The 19,687-nt window shown below is 36.1% G+C and overlaps 1 protein-coding gene across 16 annotated transcripts; it reads right to left on the bottom strand.

The window, feature by feature from the left end:
* Positions 1-485: 485 nt before the first annotated feature.
* Positions 486-18,984, bottom strand: LOC18430617 (uncharacterized). Of its 16 annotated transcripts, none has more exons than XR_016051034.1 (8): positions 18,683-18,936; positions 17,901-18,142; positions 13,224-13,297; positions 13,004-13,133; positions 12,747-12,859; positions 12,471-12,584; positions 12,214-12,382; positions 486-861 (listed from the first exon to the last, which is right to left on the bottom strand). XR_016051034.1 is itself a non-coding variant. In XM_088860494.1 (8 exons), exons 2-7 carry the CDS (start codon positions 18,009-18,011, stop codon positions 3,306-3,308), a joined length of 657 nt encoding a protein of 218 aa, XP_088716620.1. In that variant the 5' UTR covers positions 18,012-18,142; positions 18,683-18,936; the 3' UTR covers positions 486-861; positions 3,288-3,305. The 16 variants fall into 16 exon arrangements, 11 of the variants coding, with proteins under 11 accessions (XP_088716620.1, XP_011622047.1, XP_020520767.1 ...); XR_016051037.1 differs by lacking the exon at positions 12,214-12,382 and adding an exon at positions 3,288-3,425; XM_088860494.1 differs by lacking the exon at positions 12,214-12,382 and adding an exon at positions 3,288-3,425 and having other exon boundaries at positions 12,471-12,579.
* Positions 18,985-19,687: the final 703 nt, after the last annotated feature.

Below are 19,687 nucleotides of genomic sequence, written 5' to 3'. Positions count from 1 at the left end.
GGTGCATGTTGTTCGTAGACGATATAATTTTGATCGATAAAACCCAAAACGGTATCAACACAAAGTTAAACCTTTCGAGGGATGCTTTAAAATCTAAAAGTTTTAGAATTGGCGGATTAAGATAGAGTATATAAAATGCAATTTTAGTAATAATAGGAGTAGAGACAATAAGTAATTAAGATTGATGGCCAAGAAATACCAAAAAGAGCACACTTTCGATATCTTTGATTGATAATCTAAGAAAATTGAGAGATTAAGGCCTAATTTGGATGTCAAAGAAAAAAATACACATTGAAAAAAATGCAATTATTTTCTTCTTCAATTGAAAAACATTATCGTTTTATTTTATTGTGTTGGTAGACTGTTCTGATGTCTATTAAAATATGAGAAGAAAATTTTATTTGCCAGATATGTTTGTTTGGATGCATTACAATAAATTCTAAATTCATATTTTTCCTATTTGCTCCACAATAATAAACAAAAGGGACCCAAAATAGAGCGTCCTTGCTCTTATTTGCTCGTTGAACCTCTTCTGTATGGTTCTTCACTTTGGTAAAACAATTCCAAACACTTCAATTGCTACAGATAAACGTCCTGGCTCCTTACTTTGCTAATATTAACATACGTAAACATGGCAGGTAAGTTTGTCCTCTGTGCCCTTTTCAATAATTCTTCTCCTTACCATGTATTATACTTTTGTCAAACTTAAGAAACCATAGACTATATAAAAAGCTCCCGCTCCCAACAATTCAACACCATAACATCATAGAAGAGGTGTACAAACAGTAAGAAGCAAACACCCTATGTCTTTTTGTCACTATCAATGCTCTTTCTAGCTTTTCCACCACAATTGCCTCAAACCTGCAATCGCAAAGCAAGGAGAAGCACTCAGAAACTCAAAAAAAGGAAAATAAATGCAATGTCCTCTTCATCTCTTTCTAGTTTAATCCAAAAATTTCCACTTAATATTCGTCAAAACCCTTCAAGAATCTAATCTACAACACCTAAAGGCATCAAATAAAAGCTCCTTGGACTCTGTTCTTTTGTTCATTCAAGTCATAATTTTCACTTTATTTCGATCAAATAACTCGAAGATCTATTGCTGAAAATTAGATGAAGTGCTAAAATGCTAACACATAAAGCAAATAAATTCATGTTTCCTTCCAACTCCTTCAATCCAAATATCATTCTCAGTAACTTAGTCAAAAGCAAAGCATAAACAAAGAAGAAACTAAGAAAAAAAAGGAAAATCAGTCTTCAAAGCTCCTACCTAAGCTTTCTTCATTTCATACTCCAGAAAACAATTTCTAGGCAAAAGGCACGACCAAAGCAAAGATCTACAATAAATATCATGATTTATCGCCCTTTTCAATACATAAACGAAGCAAAAACAAGCTTTGATCATAACAGGTCTCAGAGTTAAAAAACACTTCTTGCATGCAAGACGCAGAAACAGAGTCACGTGAAGGAGCCCTTACCATAGGTGCTCTGTGTCCATGTAAGAGAAAGAGAAAAAAATTACAGAGAGGCACGAAGAAGCTCTTGTAGGTTTTCTTCCTCCTCTCTCTAGCCGCGTACAACTCGGTGTCTCTCCCTTCTCTTGTGCCTCTCCTACAAATGCTTTTCTTCTCGCGCATGAGAGAGAGTAGAAGGAGATGAGGAGGGAGGATAGGGAAGAGCGTGAGGGTTAGAGAGAGAGGCGTGAGAAACGTGACTCAAGCCAAAAAAAATTCAAGTCTAACTTGAATTTTTTTGGATGGCAATTTTTTCCTTGATATGGGATTTTTTTTTTCTTTCAAACTAAAAATCTAGGAAAAGCATTCAGTTGTCCAAACAGTCAAAGTAGGTTTCACAAGATTTTTTTATTGCAATCCAAAAATAGTCTAATTTTGGGTACATCCAAATTAGCCCTAAGGAAATCACACATAGAATTAGAGCTGAGTGAGCGAAGAGGAAATATGCAACTGGAATTTTATGTGATCGCTGCATACCAATGACGCTAAAGGACAAGTTCTATAGGACAATTGTGAGACTAATTTTCCTCTATGGGGCAAAATGTTGGGCAGTCAAAAAACAATATGCTCATAGGATGAGTGTAGCGGAGATGAGGACATTGAGATGGATGAGTGGCAAGACAAGAAGGGATAAAATTCGAAATGAATATATTTGGAAAAATTTACGTGTGGCACCAATAAACGATAAGATGAGAGAATAGACCTAGATGGGTTGGCCATGTGTAGCGCAGACCCAGTACAACACCTGTTAGGAGGTGTAATTTAGTTCAAGTGGAAGGCTAAAAAAAGGCAAGGGATAGACCCAAAGGGATATGATTGGAAGTATTGAGAAAAGATATGGGAACTTATGGCTTCATTGAGGGTATATAGCCCATAATAGAGCAATGGCAGACCAGGATTCATGTAATCAACCCCAATTAGTTGAAAAAGGCTTTGACGATGTTGATGATTCGATTATTTTGCTTAGTATCTCTTTCTTTTATTATTGTTGTAGTAAGAAATATACAAGTGGCAAAAGTAGGTGAATGGGAAAGACTTTTTTGGTATAAGTTAGTGACATCTAATGATGATACATCAACTGAAAGTTACGTAAACAGTTTATGTTTGTATGCATCGACTACTAAAGAAAGACTAAGAGATGAGACATTCTCCAAATCCAAAGTAGTAAATAGGCATCAGCAAAGCTCTTCAACAGATAAACTCAGCTTTCCTGCAAAAACCAAAAGAATGTGACTTCTAGCAAAAGAAGTGTGACAAGTATAAAAGAGAAAAATGATCATGAATTAATGCAATTGACAACCCTATTTTGAGCATGGCGTACAAAAGGAATGATTTAAGGCACCACTCATTAGGAGTAAAGATCAGCAAGTTTATGCCTAAAGCCCATGGAAATGACATTGATGGCCAAGCTAGACGTGATAAAAGTCAATGCATAGCTCAAAGGCCAGAGCTAAGTTGTTCATGAGCTGGTTTAAACTTAACCACCACAAGGATAGTAAATCCCGTATTCTTTTAGAACATTTTTATGAATCTATATTACAGTCTCTTCAACATTTGACATATTGATGAATCTTTCCCAAATTGGAACAAAGAGATTTGGTTCTCCTAGTTATTGCCCTGTCCTTCTTGAAATCAATTATCTAAATTAAGTATATAACCATAGAAACCAAATAAGTAGTTGCCAAACCCAAGATTGATGTTCTGGAGGGAATCTTTAAACGCATCACAACAAGAAGCCTCAAAAGTGCAAAAGAATGGCAGCATATAACTCACATTCTCCCAAAGCAAGGCTCACAAACCACGAGTGGACCGAGAAAAATAGGCATTACAGGAGTGCTTTTTTATATCTGGAAAATCACTACCAATGAATAACACTACCAATGAATAACACCACAAATTCCGAAGTATAAACTGCAAAATAGTCAAGGAATTCTGTGATATTAGAAATTTCCATGACCAGCCCATTAAAGTGAATACAATACGACAAACAAAATAAAAACAAAAATAGGTAAGCATAAGAAAACACAAAGGGACAATAAAATATTTCAAATTACTTGACAACAGAAAAACAACACAGATGAATCTTGACAAACATTTAATTATAAAAATAAATGATAGCTTATGACAAATATAGCAAATTGAACAAATCAACAAGGCTTTTCATCGGAGAGAGAAAATGAGAAAGAAAAATGAAGAAGATAAAGAAATATAATTCCGAGTAAGGTCATAACCAAGAAGTAACCCCGGATTCTTTATTTTAGTAATAAGCTGTATTAGTACTACCTGAACTAATACTATAACAAACTCCATATACTGTAAAGAAAGATTATACTTGCATGACAAATTTTCATAAATGATAATTGAAAGCGTCTGAAATTTTCCCCAAAAATGTCCCATAGATAAAGATATAGATCTACTTCAATGAAATCTTTAAAGCAAGTTAGCATGAAATTAAAACCGACATATTTGCAGGCAATCAACACAACGAACACAACAGCAAGTTTTAGTATGCCATAAATGCAACTCAATATCATAGAGCTTACCAATATTATGAAATGACACAATATTATATGATCAATTTCAAATATGTCACATAATTAAAAAGATTAATTACCGGACTAAAGGAAAGTACAGAATCCTATATTACAAAAGAGCCTACCACTAGAGAAAAGTTGTTCTGCTGATCTACCACAATAAAAAAATTAGCATCTGGTATTTCTGCTTACTGGCAAACATGACCTTCCTACAACAGCTTACATCACAACAAAAGCAGTTAACTAGAAAACCCAATTTCAATATGTACAGTAAAAAATGCTAGACATCTTCCTTCTAAGCATGGAGCGGCGTGTGGGTGTCAGTGTTTCAAAAATGTTAGGCAGGTCCTAAGCGACCTGGGGGGGTCCGAGCCGCCTAGCGCCTAGGCGGGTGCCCAGAACCTAGGCAGCCCAGTCGAATCCAAAAAGGATACCCATTTGAATAAAAAAAAGATATAAAGTATAAAAAATAAAAATTAGGTATTTAGGGCACTTACTTTGAATTTGACTGCTCAATCTTCAAATTTTCACCTTAAAGATGCTTCTAAGGACTCAAAATCTTCTAAAAAACCCCCCAATAGATTTATAAAACATCAAAAATTAAATCTAATATCAATGAGTGATGTTTTGATCAATTTTTGTCGACTTTGATAAACCCTTCAATCCTAAAGAAATCACCAAAAACTAGTTTTTTGGAGCCTTTCTCTTTCTAAAATGGGCTCCTTTTAGTTTTAGGTTTCAAATAAAATTAAAACCATCCTTCTAACCTTTTATATTTTTGTTAAAAAAATCAATACAAAAAAAAAAATTCCACCTCTGGGCGAGGCGCCCACCTAGGTGGGTTCCGTACCGCCTAGGCGGGGCACAGGCGGGTTCTGTACCTCCTAGGCTCAGGGACTACCGCCCAGATTGGCCGCCTAGGACTAGGCGATGCGCCCACACCTAGGCGATGCGCCCATTCCTTCTGGACTGCCTAAGCGCTGGGTGGTCCGCTTTTTGAATCACTGGTAGGTGTTGAGGATCTACCAAAAAAACCTAGATCATTTGCTGATGTTACAGCGGGGGTTCAGCCAAGATCAATTGTTGTCGAAGATCTCCCATCTCCTGATAGAGTCGGAGCTTTCGTGAAAGTTTGTGTGCCAAATCAGGCATATCAAAGAGGTTTAGAATATTGTAAGTTCTCTTTAATTGGTAGAATAAATTTGTTTGCTACCAGTATCTTCAAAATAAGATCTATTGTAAAAGATCTATGGAAATTAACTTCACCAATCAATTTGATTCTTCTTGGAAGAGGGTTCATACATATAAAATTCCAGAATCAAAATGATATGATTCTTGTGTGGAAGGGAGGACCGTGGAGATTGGATGGGCAAATTCTTTGGCTACAGCAGTGGAGGCCGGATTTTAATCCATCAATGCAAAGGATGGATCATGCTTTGATTTGGGTTTGCTTCCTGGACCTTGAACAAGAATATTGGGAGCCAGAGACTTTGTACACTTTGGCAAAGCTATTGGTACGCCAATCGATAGTGATAAAATACTAGAGCTCTAACATGTGGTCATTTCGCCCATGTTTGTATTGATATTGATATCAATAAAGAATACCCAAGAGAGATAATGGTGGAGCGACCAAAGATTGATGGAACAGGGGTAGTATCTTTCATGCAAAAAGTGGTTTTGGAAAATCCACCGAAGCAGTGCAATTTTTGTAAATTGATTGGCCATGATGTGGTAAATTGCAAAAACGTTGCAAAAACTTAAAGAGAGATGAGGTGCACACTAAAGAAAGACAAAGTAATTAGTTCTATCATGAGAAAATTACTGATGGTGATAATATGCAACAACAGTTGATAGAAAAAAAGGAAAAAGCTGCGGCCCCGATTGTGGAGGAACTTGAATCTACCAGTTTGGCCACTTTACGGGTTAATGAAGATAATAATTAGAGAATTGATGCAACACCGGATTTATCTAATACTTGGCAGTGTAATATGGCTGCAAGTGCATCTTCTACTATCCATGGAACCACAGATCAAGAATGGTCCGCTCAAAGGAAGAAACACAGTTCAAAAAAAGGAACCCAATCGAAGATTGTACCAGAGACACAAGATCAGGGACAAATTGCCCAAGGAACCAGTCAGAGGCAGGTGGTTTCTACCAAATTGGTTGGAAATATGGCCATTGTTTATTTTGTACAAGAAGTACAAAAAATTGATGACCTCATTCCAAAGTAACAGCAGCCACAGCTGATTTTTGCAGAAGAGATGAGCGGGAAAAAAGATAATGAAGATGTGCATTATGATCTAGAGGATACAAAACTTTCTTCTCAGGATGAAAGACAACAGCGTGGTGAAGAGGATGAGGCTCTTAAATATCAGGTCTCATAGGAAGTTGTCAAGGGGGAGAAAAAAAGAGGAAGAAAAAAGAAGTCTGAGTGGGTGGATATATCACCCTCTAGGAGATCCGACAGAGTTGCTGCAAAGGTGCAGTTAAAGAATACAAAGTTATCCCAATGAAGATCTTTTTCTGGAATGTAAGGGGGATAGTTTATAAAAGGGCAATTGCTGCACTCAACAATTTGCTAAAATCAGAAAATACATAAATTTTAGCCATTGCAGAACCCATGATTATACCTTCAAAGGCTCCTGTATGTCTTTTATCTTCCTTGGAATTTGATTTTAAATTTTGTTCATAATTCTAGGAATAATCAAAAGTCAAATCTCTAGCTTTTTTGGAAAAACACAATGAAAGCACCGAATATTATTGCTTGTTCTAAACAAAGTATTTCAGTGATTTTTTATGGCAATGGTGAATCGATGCTCTTCTGTATAATCCATACTCAAACCAGTTTGGTTAGGTGTAGCATCATATGGGAAGAGCTATATGGGGGATTTTAATGTTATCCTTGTCTCTTCTGAGAAAGTGGGGAGAAATCCGCCTATTAGAACTTCTTGTGAGGAGTTTGCAAATTTTGTAAACTCTTTGGATCTTATTCAGCCCACTTGTGAAGGTCTAAAGCAATGGTTTAAAAAAAGGATCGGTGCGACCGATTGGACACCCCGAAAACCCATTCGGATCGGTGAATCAGTGATCAGGATCGGGAATCTGCCGATCAGCCGGATGAAGCTTTAAAAAGATCCAAAAAAATTATTAAACATCACTATAAATGTTGTTTTATATGAATCCAATATGAAATGAGTGTACGACTTTAATAACTTTCATTTTTTTGAATCAACATGCGAATATTGAGATGTTCTTTCTCTGTATGATGATTCTAATTAAACATTTATTAAAACCTAACTAAACACATTATTATACATTGAAATTAGAATTATTGGTTTGTATTATATTTTTTTATCATCATTTTACTATACAAATATTTTTTTATCATCATTTTTTTATCATCATTTTACTATACAAATAAGAATAAAGAAGTGGAAGCCATTCCTCATATCATACTGGCCATCAGACCGTTGGACTGACCAGCCAACTGAGATACCAGCCAACTGAGATTGAAAATATTATACTGTAAATAAAAGTAGGTAAATATATATTTTATATAAAAATATTGTATATGCTATTGGGTAGAATTTGATAAAAAATAACTTCGGAGGTTTAGGCCAATTTTATACCAGCAAACCTTTAATTCGGTTGTGCTCCAACACGAGCATTTTGTAAATTTACTCCATCGGGTTGAAAGTATTTTATTTTAAAAAAAATATTTTATTTGAACATTAAATTTCAATAAAATATTTATTGCATTTTAAGTTGGAGTAGTAGCTGTTTTTTATTTTAGATAGAAATTTGGGAAATTTATTCCTTACATTAAAAATATTGAAAAATTTCCGATGTATTTTATGTTTTGTAGTGCAAGCGTTGGGCTATCTGAAAGAGAATGTCCCACATTGAAGAGATGTGGGATAAGAATGGCACATATAAGTTACTTGTATACACCTATACGTACGAGTTGAGTGGCATGGCCATGTGTGATGTGTAAGAAGGCTACACCATGTGGGGTATAATTATTATGTAGGATGTTTTATTAAAAAATTGGCTGACACAACAGGAGCAGGGTGGGTGCGTGACATTATGTGACGTCAGTAGCGCATTTCAATGTTTTATTAATAATAAAATAATTGGCTGACGCGGCAAGAGCAGGTTAGCAGCAAAGTTCAAGGTTTTATTAATAATAAAATAATACTGATCCACATCCCGTTTTTTCATTAAAACCGGAACGACTTGGGCGATACCGGATCCAGATCGCCCAATTCCGGATCAGATCACCGATTTTTTAACCACTGGTCTAAGGCATTCATGGACAAATAATAAGAAGGGTACAAAAAACATTAAAGCCATATTGGACAGATGTGGAACAAGAATATCTTTGGAAATGTGGATAGGAATGCTGTGATGGCAATGGTTGAACTAGGTGATATCCAGGAATTACAAGAAGTGGTTGGGGCCAATTCTATGATTGATGAGCTGGAACGTCTGGCAAAAACGAAGGTCCACAATGCTCTTGCAATTCAGGAAAATTTCTGGGCTTCCAAGTCTAGAGTTAGATGGCTACAATTGGGTGATAGAAATACAAAATACTTCCACTCAATGGAAAAAATTCAAAAATCGAAAATTTTATTCGATTTCTGAAGACTGAATCAAACTAGGAATTGGGCGATCTTAACTCTATTGGCTCTTATTGTGAGGAATTCTATAAAATAATTTTCAAAGCAAAAAGTTGTTCCATGAATAATGATCTCTTTAACCTCATTCCAAATATGGTAGACCTGGCGGATAATAGCTTCCTCGAAGTTGTTCCTTCGCCCTCGGAAATAAAGGATATTGTTTTTCAAATGGATGCCTTTAGTTCACCTGGTCCAGATGGGTTTGGTGGAATTTTTTACAAGCATTGTTGGGAGATTATGAAGTATGATGTTTGTCGGGCTGTAGAAGCTTTGTCATTGATGGATGTATTCCTAAGGGCTACAACAATAATTTCATCACGTTAATCCCCAAGGAACAAAGTGCAGATATATTATCTAAATTTCAGCCAATCTGTATGGGGAATTTTATTTTTAAGATTATTCCCAAAATTCTAGCCAACAAGTTGAGAGTAATTTGCTCCAAAGCTTATATCGGAAGAACAAGGTGCTTTCCTCAAAGGCAAACAAATATCTTCAAATATTTGCATGGCTTCGGAACTGCTAAACTCTTTTCCAAAAAAGCTTCATGGTGGACATTGTGGGCTGAAGATTGATTTTCAAAAAGCATAGGATTCACTTGAATGGCCTTTCCTTCTTGAAGTACTAAACAAGTTTGGGTTTATAGCGAAATTTGTGTCTTGGGTAAAGCAAATTCTGCATTCAGCTAACATTTCGGTTCTGGTAAATGGTGGACCTTTTGGGCAGATGATCCTCTAGCACCTCTTCTGTTTATTCTAGTAGAAGAGGTTTCAAGTAAAGGAATTGCTAATATGGTTCAAAAGAAAATGATATTTGAATGGGCCTAGAGGTGTGGTTGTACCCTCACATCTTATGTTTGCATATGATGTCTTTATTTTTGTGAAAGCAGACTATCGTCAGCTGAAAAGATTGAAGGATTTTCTTTTGAATTTCCAAGGGGCTTCAGGTTTAAAAATAAATTTTTCCAAATCAGAGTTATTTTGGGGGTCGATCCCTCAATCCAAACAATATGTTATCAAAAGATTGTTGGGTTTCTATTGGATGCTTACCTCTCAAATACTTAGGTGTGCCGATTTTTTTAGGAGCCCCAGAGCAAGATTATTGAGACCTCTACTAGAAAGGATTCGTGATAAATTATTGAGTTGGAAAGGTAAGATTTTAAGTTTCGCAGGAAGGATTCAACTGACGCATTATGTTATTGCGAGTATGCCTATTCATTCCTTTGCAATCTATCAATGGCTAGCAAATCTGATAAAAGAGATGGAAACACAGATGAGGAACTTTATTTGGACTGGGAATCATGAGTTATCAAAAGAATAACAGTCTCTTGGGACAAAGTTTGTAAACCTATCAAAGAAGGTAGCTTGGGATTAAGAAGGCTAAGAGATGTTAATTTCTCTATTTTGATGAAATTGGCCCAGAATGTTTTAAACAGGAATGCAACTTGGCGAAAGTTCATTTTTGCTAAATATTTCAAGGAGGATACTTCTATGAGATCGACACCGCATGTTTCTTCTGTGAGGCCTGGTTTATTAAAAGTATGGCCGAAATTACTTTCAAGATGTAGGTGGATAATTGGAAATGTCTCATCTATTGATTTTTGGAAGGATGTGTGGGTAGGAAATACATCACTTGCCTCTCAATCAGGTCTTCTATTGTCAGCATTCAAGAACTCAAAAGCAAGGGTGTCACATTTCATCTCAGGTAACCCTCAAGCATGGTGTTTTCCTATGGTTCATTCTACAATTTTAAATGAATTTTTAAGAGCTGCATTTGGAATTGATTTGCCCCACGCCCCTATACCGGATCAAAGAATTTGGAAACATACTATCTCTGGTAAGTGCATCCATCCCAGAGTTTCCTTGATGAGTTGGAAAGTTGTAAACAATGCCATTGCTATTGATGAAAAAATCATGTCTATTGGAGAGATTTGAAAGCAAAGTCTGTGAGTGATTTACTACTCATAAGAAGGCTTGGTATAACCCAAAATCCAAGGAAAGATCCTTTGATTTTGGAGGTGGTATGGCTTCCACCTGTGTCTAGATGTGTCAAACTCAATATAGATGGATGCTCTAAGGGGAATCCAGGAAGGTCGGGCTTTGGAGGTATATTAAGAGATTCGTGCTTGGTTCTTTTTCAGGACCTATTCCTATGGGAACAAATTATCTCGTGGAGCTTAATGCATTTATTTATGGTGTGGAATATATCATTACAAAAGGTTTCACAAATGTCTGGATTGAATGTGACGCTTTTGGTATTATTTTGGCCAAAAGATCCAATTTGGTACCTTGGTGTGTTCAAACCAAATGGAAAAATGTAATTGCTTCGTTAAACAAAATCACATGGAAAATTCCACATGTGCATAGGGAAGCAAATACCGCAGCAGACAAAATGGAGAATATTGGTTGCCATATGACTTCATACCAGGAGTGGGATACATACCCAAATTCTGTTGGATATCATATCTCATGGGATGCAACTGGAAGACCGAGATACAGATTTAAGTATTGGATTATATGATGAAAAATCATGGTCATTGATTTCTCGTGTGGTTATAAAATTATCTTGTAGATTTGATCATGAGCGTGAGTTAAGACTGTTTTTGTCAGGACTACAGTCCTAATCGCTAATGGCTATGCCGTAGGCGATAATATCTGGGAGTTTGTTTTCGATTACTCAATTACAATGCAAACCACCCTCTGTATCTTTTATTTTATTTTATTTTAATGAAAATTGCTTACTTCTACCAAAAACAAATGTGACTTATTTTGCCTTGAAGAAACATTAGCCATCCAGTTAATTCTTTAACCCTGGACAATGTTGTTTATACAGATGTGCACATAGTAGATCCAATCCTTTATGGTCAATTATCACACTACATATCAAGGAAGCCAAGGCAGGATAACATCCACTATCAAAGATCTGTACAAATTTACTATGAATTACTATGGAAATATGGAAACCATACTAATATTGCAAAGTATTTCTCCTAGAATTACTGTACAAATTTACAATGAATTTGTGCCATTATAGATACGATAAGTAAGATCTCACCAGTAAAAACAAAACAATTGCACAATAAGAAGCCCAAAAATTTTGACAACCTTTCCCCAAATAGTTGGGATAAGGCTCGGATGATGATGATGGTGATGAATATTGAAACCAACACTAGTATAGATAACTAGCAAACAATACACAAATAAGCACATACAAATAGATGCATAAATATGTGTATGCATTCATGCAAGCATGATCCACATAACAGTTATTGAAAAGGTAAGAACGATGGACTAATACACAGGATAAGGCAATATAACAATTATGAGCATATGACCAAATCATATTCAAAGATAGATGCATAACTAAACCATAGACATAAACTATAACACTCACCAACTAATTGATGAGGAGGAAACCAATTGCAAGCATACTTTCAAAGTAAAATCTAGAAGGACTAATCGATGAGGAGGAAACCAATCGCAAGCATACTTTCAAAGTAAAATCTAGAAGGACTTTATCTGTGGGAATGTGAATCTCATGACAAGCAATTCTCAAAGAGTGTGATGATGAGGAACCCTCCGAAAATTCCAGTGGAATTGGCAATCATAGGGAAGACTGTGAAAAGGTTATAAGTTCCCAGTCCTTTGAGTGCTTTATCCTAAAAAAGATAAAGGTTACTGCCTGAAGAAGAACAAAGAATAGCAATTTCGACTACAAAATGAAACAACTAAAATTGTAATGTTTACCATATCAAAGTCAAGTGGATTTCCTGATGCTTCACTTCCACGAGAAAGCTCAGCAACACTACGAAATGTGCTCTCAGAGCATTTCTGCCCACTGTGTGAACCTGAAGTGCTTGCCTTGCCAAGAAATAAAGAAGTTTAAGACACTCAATAAAGTCCCCCCAACAACCTCAAATCACACTAAATAAGAACTCCATCAAGAATGAGCTCCAACAACATCTAAACAAAATTAAACTTTCACTCCAATAAGAACAATATATCATCATAAGGACAACATACCATGGAAGTGGTCCTTCCTTCTTCACTGCCAAATGACAAGCCTCGAATGGGCTTTTCAAAATAATCCCTCGTGCAGAAAGAGCATTTTCTTGATTGAGATGAGCAAAAGTTTTCTACATAAGATTCTTTTTATTAAGGACAATTAAATGCTATCTGTGAATATATTTCCATGATTTGATACCTACAGATTATGTGTCAAGTCAAACAGATTAAGAATTTAAAATGTAGAAAAAAATCTCTTTCAACAAGAATCTGACCTTCTGCTTTTCACTATGAATCCGCAACAAGTCATTGAACTTCTTAACAGGGAAAACATCATCAACACGAGTATCAATGTATCTTGGTGTCTTTGTTGACTCTGCTTTCTTTTGCCCATGGCGTATTTCACTAATGTGCCCAAAAAACACAAGTCACAATAAATTTCTTTGGACAGATTTGACATCCAGAATGCCTGAAGAAGATAACATTCATGTTTACCAATCACCACCAAAAAGAGGAGAGGAAGATCCCTCTACAGGATCTCCAAATTGCTTCCGCTTCAACTGCTCCCCCTATAAAAGAGGAGATAAGCCAATAAGGAAACATAGTCATTACAACCTTAATAGGAAATGCAACGAAATATGTGGAATAATCACAGGAAACTAACACCTTCTACAGAGCAAAGTCACCAAACAAAAATCCATTTCAAATAAGCTGAAACAACATATATGAACTGACAAATCAAGAACAGATATTTGAAACAAACCCAACTCAAAGAATGAACACGACATGTGCAATCCAGCACATCAACAAATGGAAGTTCCAAAGTGAGCACAACAATATGTCAAGAGAATAGATATAAGAAGATAAACAGATGAAAAATAGCCTAAGAGAATAAGCAAAGGGAGAACTCGATGGACTTTTAAAGGTAGAGAAGACACAAACATAAACATATTGTGGATTAAAGAAAACAGATAGCATGAGATACCACAAACTTGTAACATTCTACCGTGCATGCAGGCTAGTATATCAAAAGCATAACAAGAAGGTTTTTTTCGAATTACCAAGATGCAGGACAAATATAATGACCAACAAATTAGTTTGCATTCCCACAACATTGATACATAATTGATAATCACTCTAAGCATATAAATTCATTGTATATATGTATGTACTATGTAAGTACCCTCTCTCTCTCTCTCTCTCGCTCTCTCTCTCTCTCTCTCTCTCTCTCTCTCTCTCTCTCTCTCTCTCTCTCTCTCTCTCTCTCTCTCTCTCTCTCTCTCTCTCTCTCTCTCTCTGCATGTATGTGTATAGACAGAGTGATAAAGCGATAAACACGCATATAGATCCAGACCAATAGATAGATAGATAGAATAAATAAATTTATAGACAAAATCAATAGATGAATATGGACAAACAATGCATATACATAACCAAATACATATGCATGCATCCATTCATATGGCTTCTTTGTCACAACAGTCAATATATTATGGACAAGCGAACCAAATTCTGAGATCTTGGATGAAGTAGAAAGAAGTCAAGCTGCAATGCAAGGCATTTCACAGCATCTCACATTGATACATAGGCAAGCGACAATGAGCTACTTTTTGCTACTCGAAGATGTAAGCTATGGACCCAAGAGTACCCCATAAATGAAGGTATCATATCCATGGAAAGGATAACCAGCAACGTATGCATTCCTAAAGCATTCATAACTGCATTAAGGACACCTAAAACCTTATATATGGTAATGAGATGGAAGTGAATTACCTATTACAGTTAATAAATAACTGAACCCTCATAATTCAGATGTTGGCTTGGATTTCCCTCTCCCATAGAGCCCTCACCGTCAATCAAATCCAAAGTAGGGGCCTCGCCTTATCCAATAGGTGTGCTTTGTACACCATAGACGACGAAACTAATGACCATGTCTTCCTCCAATGTGACTTCGTTAGCACCCTTTGGAGTAAACTGTTGCACCTCTTCCATTGGACATGGGTCACCCCAAAGTCCATTCCCCATGTCTTTTGCACCTCACTTTCACCCCCATGGTCTAAATCCGGACTCCTTGGAGAGACTCTATTGCAGCGACAAATTGGACAATTTGGTTAAAGGGAAACAATAGAATTGTCGGAGGGCAAAGAAGCACGGCCCATCACTGCTTTGACGAGATCCTTGACCTCGTTACCTTTTGGGCCATAAGACTTTCAGGAACTTCTGTTACTCAGATTTCCTCCAGAATTGGCAGCCCAGCTGAATTTGCGACCCACCAGAAGCTCTCATGCCTCTTTGTGGAGACCTCCCGATAGGGGCACAATCAAACTTAACTTTGATGGTTGCTCTCTCGACAACTCGGGCCCCCTCGAATATTGACGGCATCTTTAGAACATATAATGGCAATAACCTCATCTCCTTCTCCATCCCCAGCGGCCACGTTGAATCCACCTTTCCTGAGGCCCTTGCTCTCCTTGTTGGTCTCAGAAAGTTCAATCCGACTTGAGGCAATGCTTTGATCATCAAAGGTGACTCTAAGAACACTATTTCCTAGGCCTCTGCCTCTTCCCCATGCCCATGGTGTTTGGTCCATCTCTTCGATGAAATTTTGCAACTTAGTACTCTCTTAGCATCTCATGGAGGCGTGTATGGAGGGAAGCCAATGCTGATGCCAATCTTCTCACTAGGGAGGGAGCTTTTAACAACTCTTCAGAGACGTCCTCCAACACCTTTTTGAGCTACTAAACAAAAAAATGTGCCTATTTTTTTGTTATGTCATTGTTACTTGTAACTATCCATAATTAATATAAAACAGTTAATAGATTTAAAAAAGAAAATTAACTGAACCCCTTTGGCCTTATACACAATGACTAGGCTGCCCTTACAACCACGTAATGACCAAGAAGTGCATATGTTACTCAAAATTGGAGGATGTCCAATCACAAAAGACAGATCTATCCTCTCCAATAGAAGAACAGTTACCATACAGCATAACTGACAGTTATTACTGTCCCACCTATTTCAAAGTTTAAACTTTCCTAAGAGGAAAGAACAATGGTACGCATCAAAAACTTAACCAGTTCTGTATAGAATCAAGAATCTTATCTCATACAGTTATATTAGGAATTTTTAATGGAAGACAACTATGACACAAGGATCCAAAAGTTCTGCAATTAAACAACTTCGCTAATTGTCAGCGAAATTTACTCTCAAAATCAGCTAAGGAATGGATCTAGAAATTAATAACAGGCTTGCCACTAACATATGAATTGTATTGTGTTGGAAAACATATATGTTTATGTGCAATACAATTACAATACTTGTTGAATATTAGTATCTTCTTAGAAGCAAAAAATAAACCAAAACCAAGAATTAGCCAATCAGAGATGAATTAATGGACAAGTGTCTATCTTAGCCAAGCATATTGACCAATTGGGGGATTCCTTATTAAAGGACATAAAATTTCACTGCATCCAAAGGGAACTGGTATACTTAAATGGGGCTCATTGGAGGATTACTTATTAAAGATAAAGAAAATTTTCACTGGGAGCTAATAGACTTAGAATATTTTTTTGTATTGTGCTTGGGCTCAAGTGAATAATGTGCGGTTGTGAACTTCTATTGTTATTCAGGTTTGGCCACTGTCCAAGTATCCACGATCAAACAAAGAGAAGAGTGTCGAAAAGTATATGTTCCTTATTGAGGAACTATAAAGAGAAACACAAAGGGTGTAACAGAACCATGTTAGGAAATGCAACCACAGACTACATAAAACTATTTTTCAGTTATATACGGTTTGTAATGAAATACAAAGATTTCATAGAAGTTTTTTATTCCTCTGTGGCATCCTATCGCTAGGACCTCAGAGCCATTGCAATTTCAATATTGATAAATATTAATTACATAATGCTGACATTGCTGTATCATGAGTACTTTGAAAAAAAAGAAAAAGAAAGAAAAAAACACTTAAGTCTTCAAACTGAAACCTTTACTTCTAACCCAAATTGAATGCCTGGTATGTGAGGAATACATGCACATTTTACATATCCTAGTGTCATATATCTCATGCAAGTTTGTTAGTGATATGAAATATTCTATCATATTTCCAAAGAACCACTACCACCCATCAACACCTAGTGACCTACGCAAAGAGTGTTGTTTAAAGAATGGGCAACATTTGCATTTGATGGCTAGCAATTGAAATCACATTTGGAAAGCAAGTCCATGCCAGCTAGTGGTGAAGAAAAAGGAGTTAGCCATGCTTTACGAATGGCAGAAGATTTAAACCAAAAAAGACACGGTAAAGGTAGCCCTCCTCTAGCAGCTTACTTGCAGGTGAAAGAGAAAAGAAAATGGTTTTCCACTTATAGTCGTTGCAAATGGTTTTCCACCATATGGCTGGTGGTTTTCCCCAATACTACAGTTTGAAATGGTATGATAGTCACTTGGGTATTAATGCTTCAAATACAATCCTTTGAAAATAGTGCTAACTAAGGCCACGTGTTATAAGAAGTACTTGTCACTAGTTAGATAAACATATAGATCAAAAGGTGATTGCAATTACACATTAACCGTTTCTAGACACAGCTCTAAGCATTATTGTCCCTCATGAACTTTGTAAGCCTGGATACTCTCTAAACAATGGTCCAAGTAGAAGACGTATTTTAAAATTTGAAATTAGATAAACCCAATTGTATCAATGCGTCTGAATTTGATTTAAAATCTTTAAATTTTTATCTTAGATTGCAAGCAAAACCTTTGTTCTCTTAAGATATTCATTGCACATCGCAAAGAATTCATAATTACAAACATAAATCACATCAGTCAGAAATACTGCAATTACACTTATATAAGAATATATTTTTATATAACTCAAGCCCAAAATTATCATTTCCAATGGTAAAACATACACAGAAAAGTAACAAATATATACTTCACACTAATGCATACACATTATTCAAAGGTCCAGAAAGAAAACCCAAAATAACATCCATTCTGATTTTGATACCTTCGCCCATCTGCAATTTTGGTTATGTAAACCTCTCTCACACAATTCCAAAAGGTATCAATGACCATTTGATCTTTGAATGACAAAAAAGTCAAAAACCAAGTAAATCCCTTATGAATACCAAATAAAAGCTTAGAAAATACGAAATGATAGGCTCATGAATTTACTCTCAGCTCCAAAGGTGTCTTTCTCTTCGTGGTGGATTCAAATTGGAGTTTGGAGGCACAATGTGCAATTGTTGATGAAGAGGAGAAATCATGGACAGCCACCTTCGCCATTCTAACCAAGATGCATAAAATCCGACAATTCCTGCATAAATTCCTCTCCCCTCTTAACTATCCCACCCCACCCTCCCCCAAAAAAAAAATAAATAAATAGCGAAAAATAAAATAAAATAAAACTTCTCTCTCTGCATAACAACAAAAGAACAGTAGTAAATTAACCAATATGATGCAAGCTACTCACTCATACATTACAAGTAAGAATAAGATCAGCCAATCTAAATCGATGGTAGAAAAATAACAAAAGAAGTGATTTTGATATCAATGGAAAAGAAAATTTAGATAAGAAGCGAAGATTAATTATAAAGAACGTTTGATTGACAAAGCGAATTAAAGGTGAGACGAGTAACAAAGTCATTGGCTTTTAAAAAATAATGAAAAAGAACAGAGGAAATGCAAGCATAGGAGAGTCGATTCATAAAACGACTATTATTGATCACCAAAAACTCAAAAAAAAAAAAAAAAAACAAAGGATCATTGGAGAAAAATGTGATAATTAATGTTCTATCCACAACAATATTCAGTTATAACATTTTCATCGATGTTAGAAAAGATGCACAAGAAAACACTAGATTTCCCAACTCTTAAAAACAAAGAGATATGAGAGGTTCCAGGAATTATCGAGAACATTAAGTAAATTTTTGTATTGTAAAATAGTGAGAATTCACCTTTAAAATGCATGAGTGGTCAATGGATCAAGTGCCTGGGTGTATCGAACCATTTCCATATCCAGAATGAATTTAGGGCAAGAAATGAATGGCTGAATGTGAGATGAGGATTTAGCAATGCCCCAGAGAGAGAGAGAGAGAGAGAGAGAGGGGCGAGGTTCTGAGTGGAGTCAGCGAGGGAAAGTATTGTTTGAAATTTTAGGGGAATTGTGAGTTGGGGACGCGTGTGTTCTAAAACACGCTTGGATGGATCCTCTTAGTCATGAAGCTGCAACATTATTTATGATGCTTTGGTATGCTTGTGCGGCTGCACAATTGCATGTCTTTGCTATTTAAGACTATTCACTTGATAAAGAGGTCACAATCATTATAGATAGTTAGATGTGAAATTTGATTGTTGGATATGATTTATCAACTGGGCACAAAAAATCTCGATGATGTGACTCGCTTCAATTTTTTATTTCACATTCAATGGTTAAAACTGATTGTGACCTCTTTATACTACGAGTAAATAGTCTCATTGTGGACAATATCTTCTCCAGTTGAGGTGGCCTGGTAATCTCTCTTGAACTTTCATGGACCCTTTGGGTAAGACCTCATGTCATTCTCATTCTTTCCCCATGTCCCATGGACAACATTAACCCCACATCATATCTTCTAACCCGTGAATCCATCTTCTTTGTTTGTTTCTTTTTAACATATACCATTTGATATTATTGATAAAACTACATGACGTGCATTAGAGAACTAAGACATCAAATAAAACAATTTTTATTCAGCAATACCACGCTTAGCTAACCCATCGGCCACCTTATTAACCTCCTTATAAATATGCGTAAAAGAAATCCACATCTCAATTGTAATATCCATGATTTACCTCCATAAAAATGATCTTAAAGTCCAACCAAGGTTCTTTAGATGCAAAATTGCACCAATTTATAACATTGAGATAATCGCCCTCTACTATATAATAGCCACCAACATGCCTCTCCTTCAATAATTTTA

This window comes from Amborella trichopoda, chromosome 3, assembly GCF_054954075.1.
Source record: "Amborella trichopoda isolate Santa Cruz 75 chromosome 3, AtrichopodaSantaCruz75HAP2 v2.0, whole genome shotgun sequence".
In the NCBI taxonomy this organism is placed as follows: domain Eukaryota; kingdom Viridiplantae; phylum Streptophyta; class Magnoliopsida; order Amborellales; family Amborellaceae; genus Amborella; species Amborella trichopoda.
This window is presented reverse-complemented; position numbering and strand designations above follow the sequence as displayed.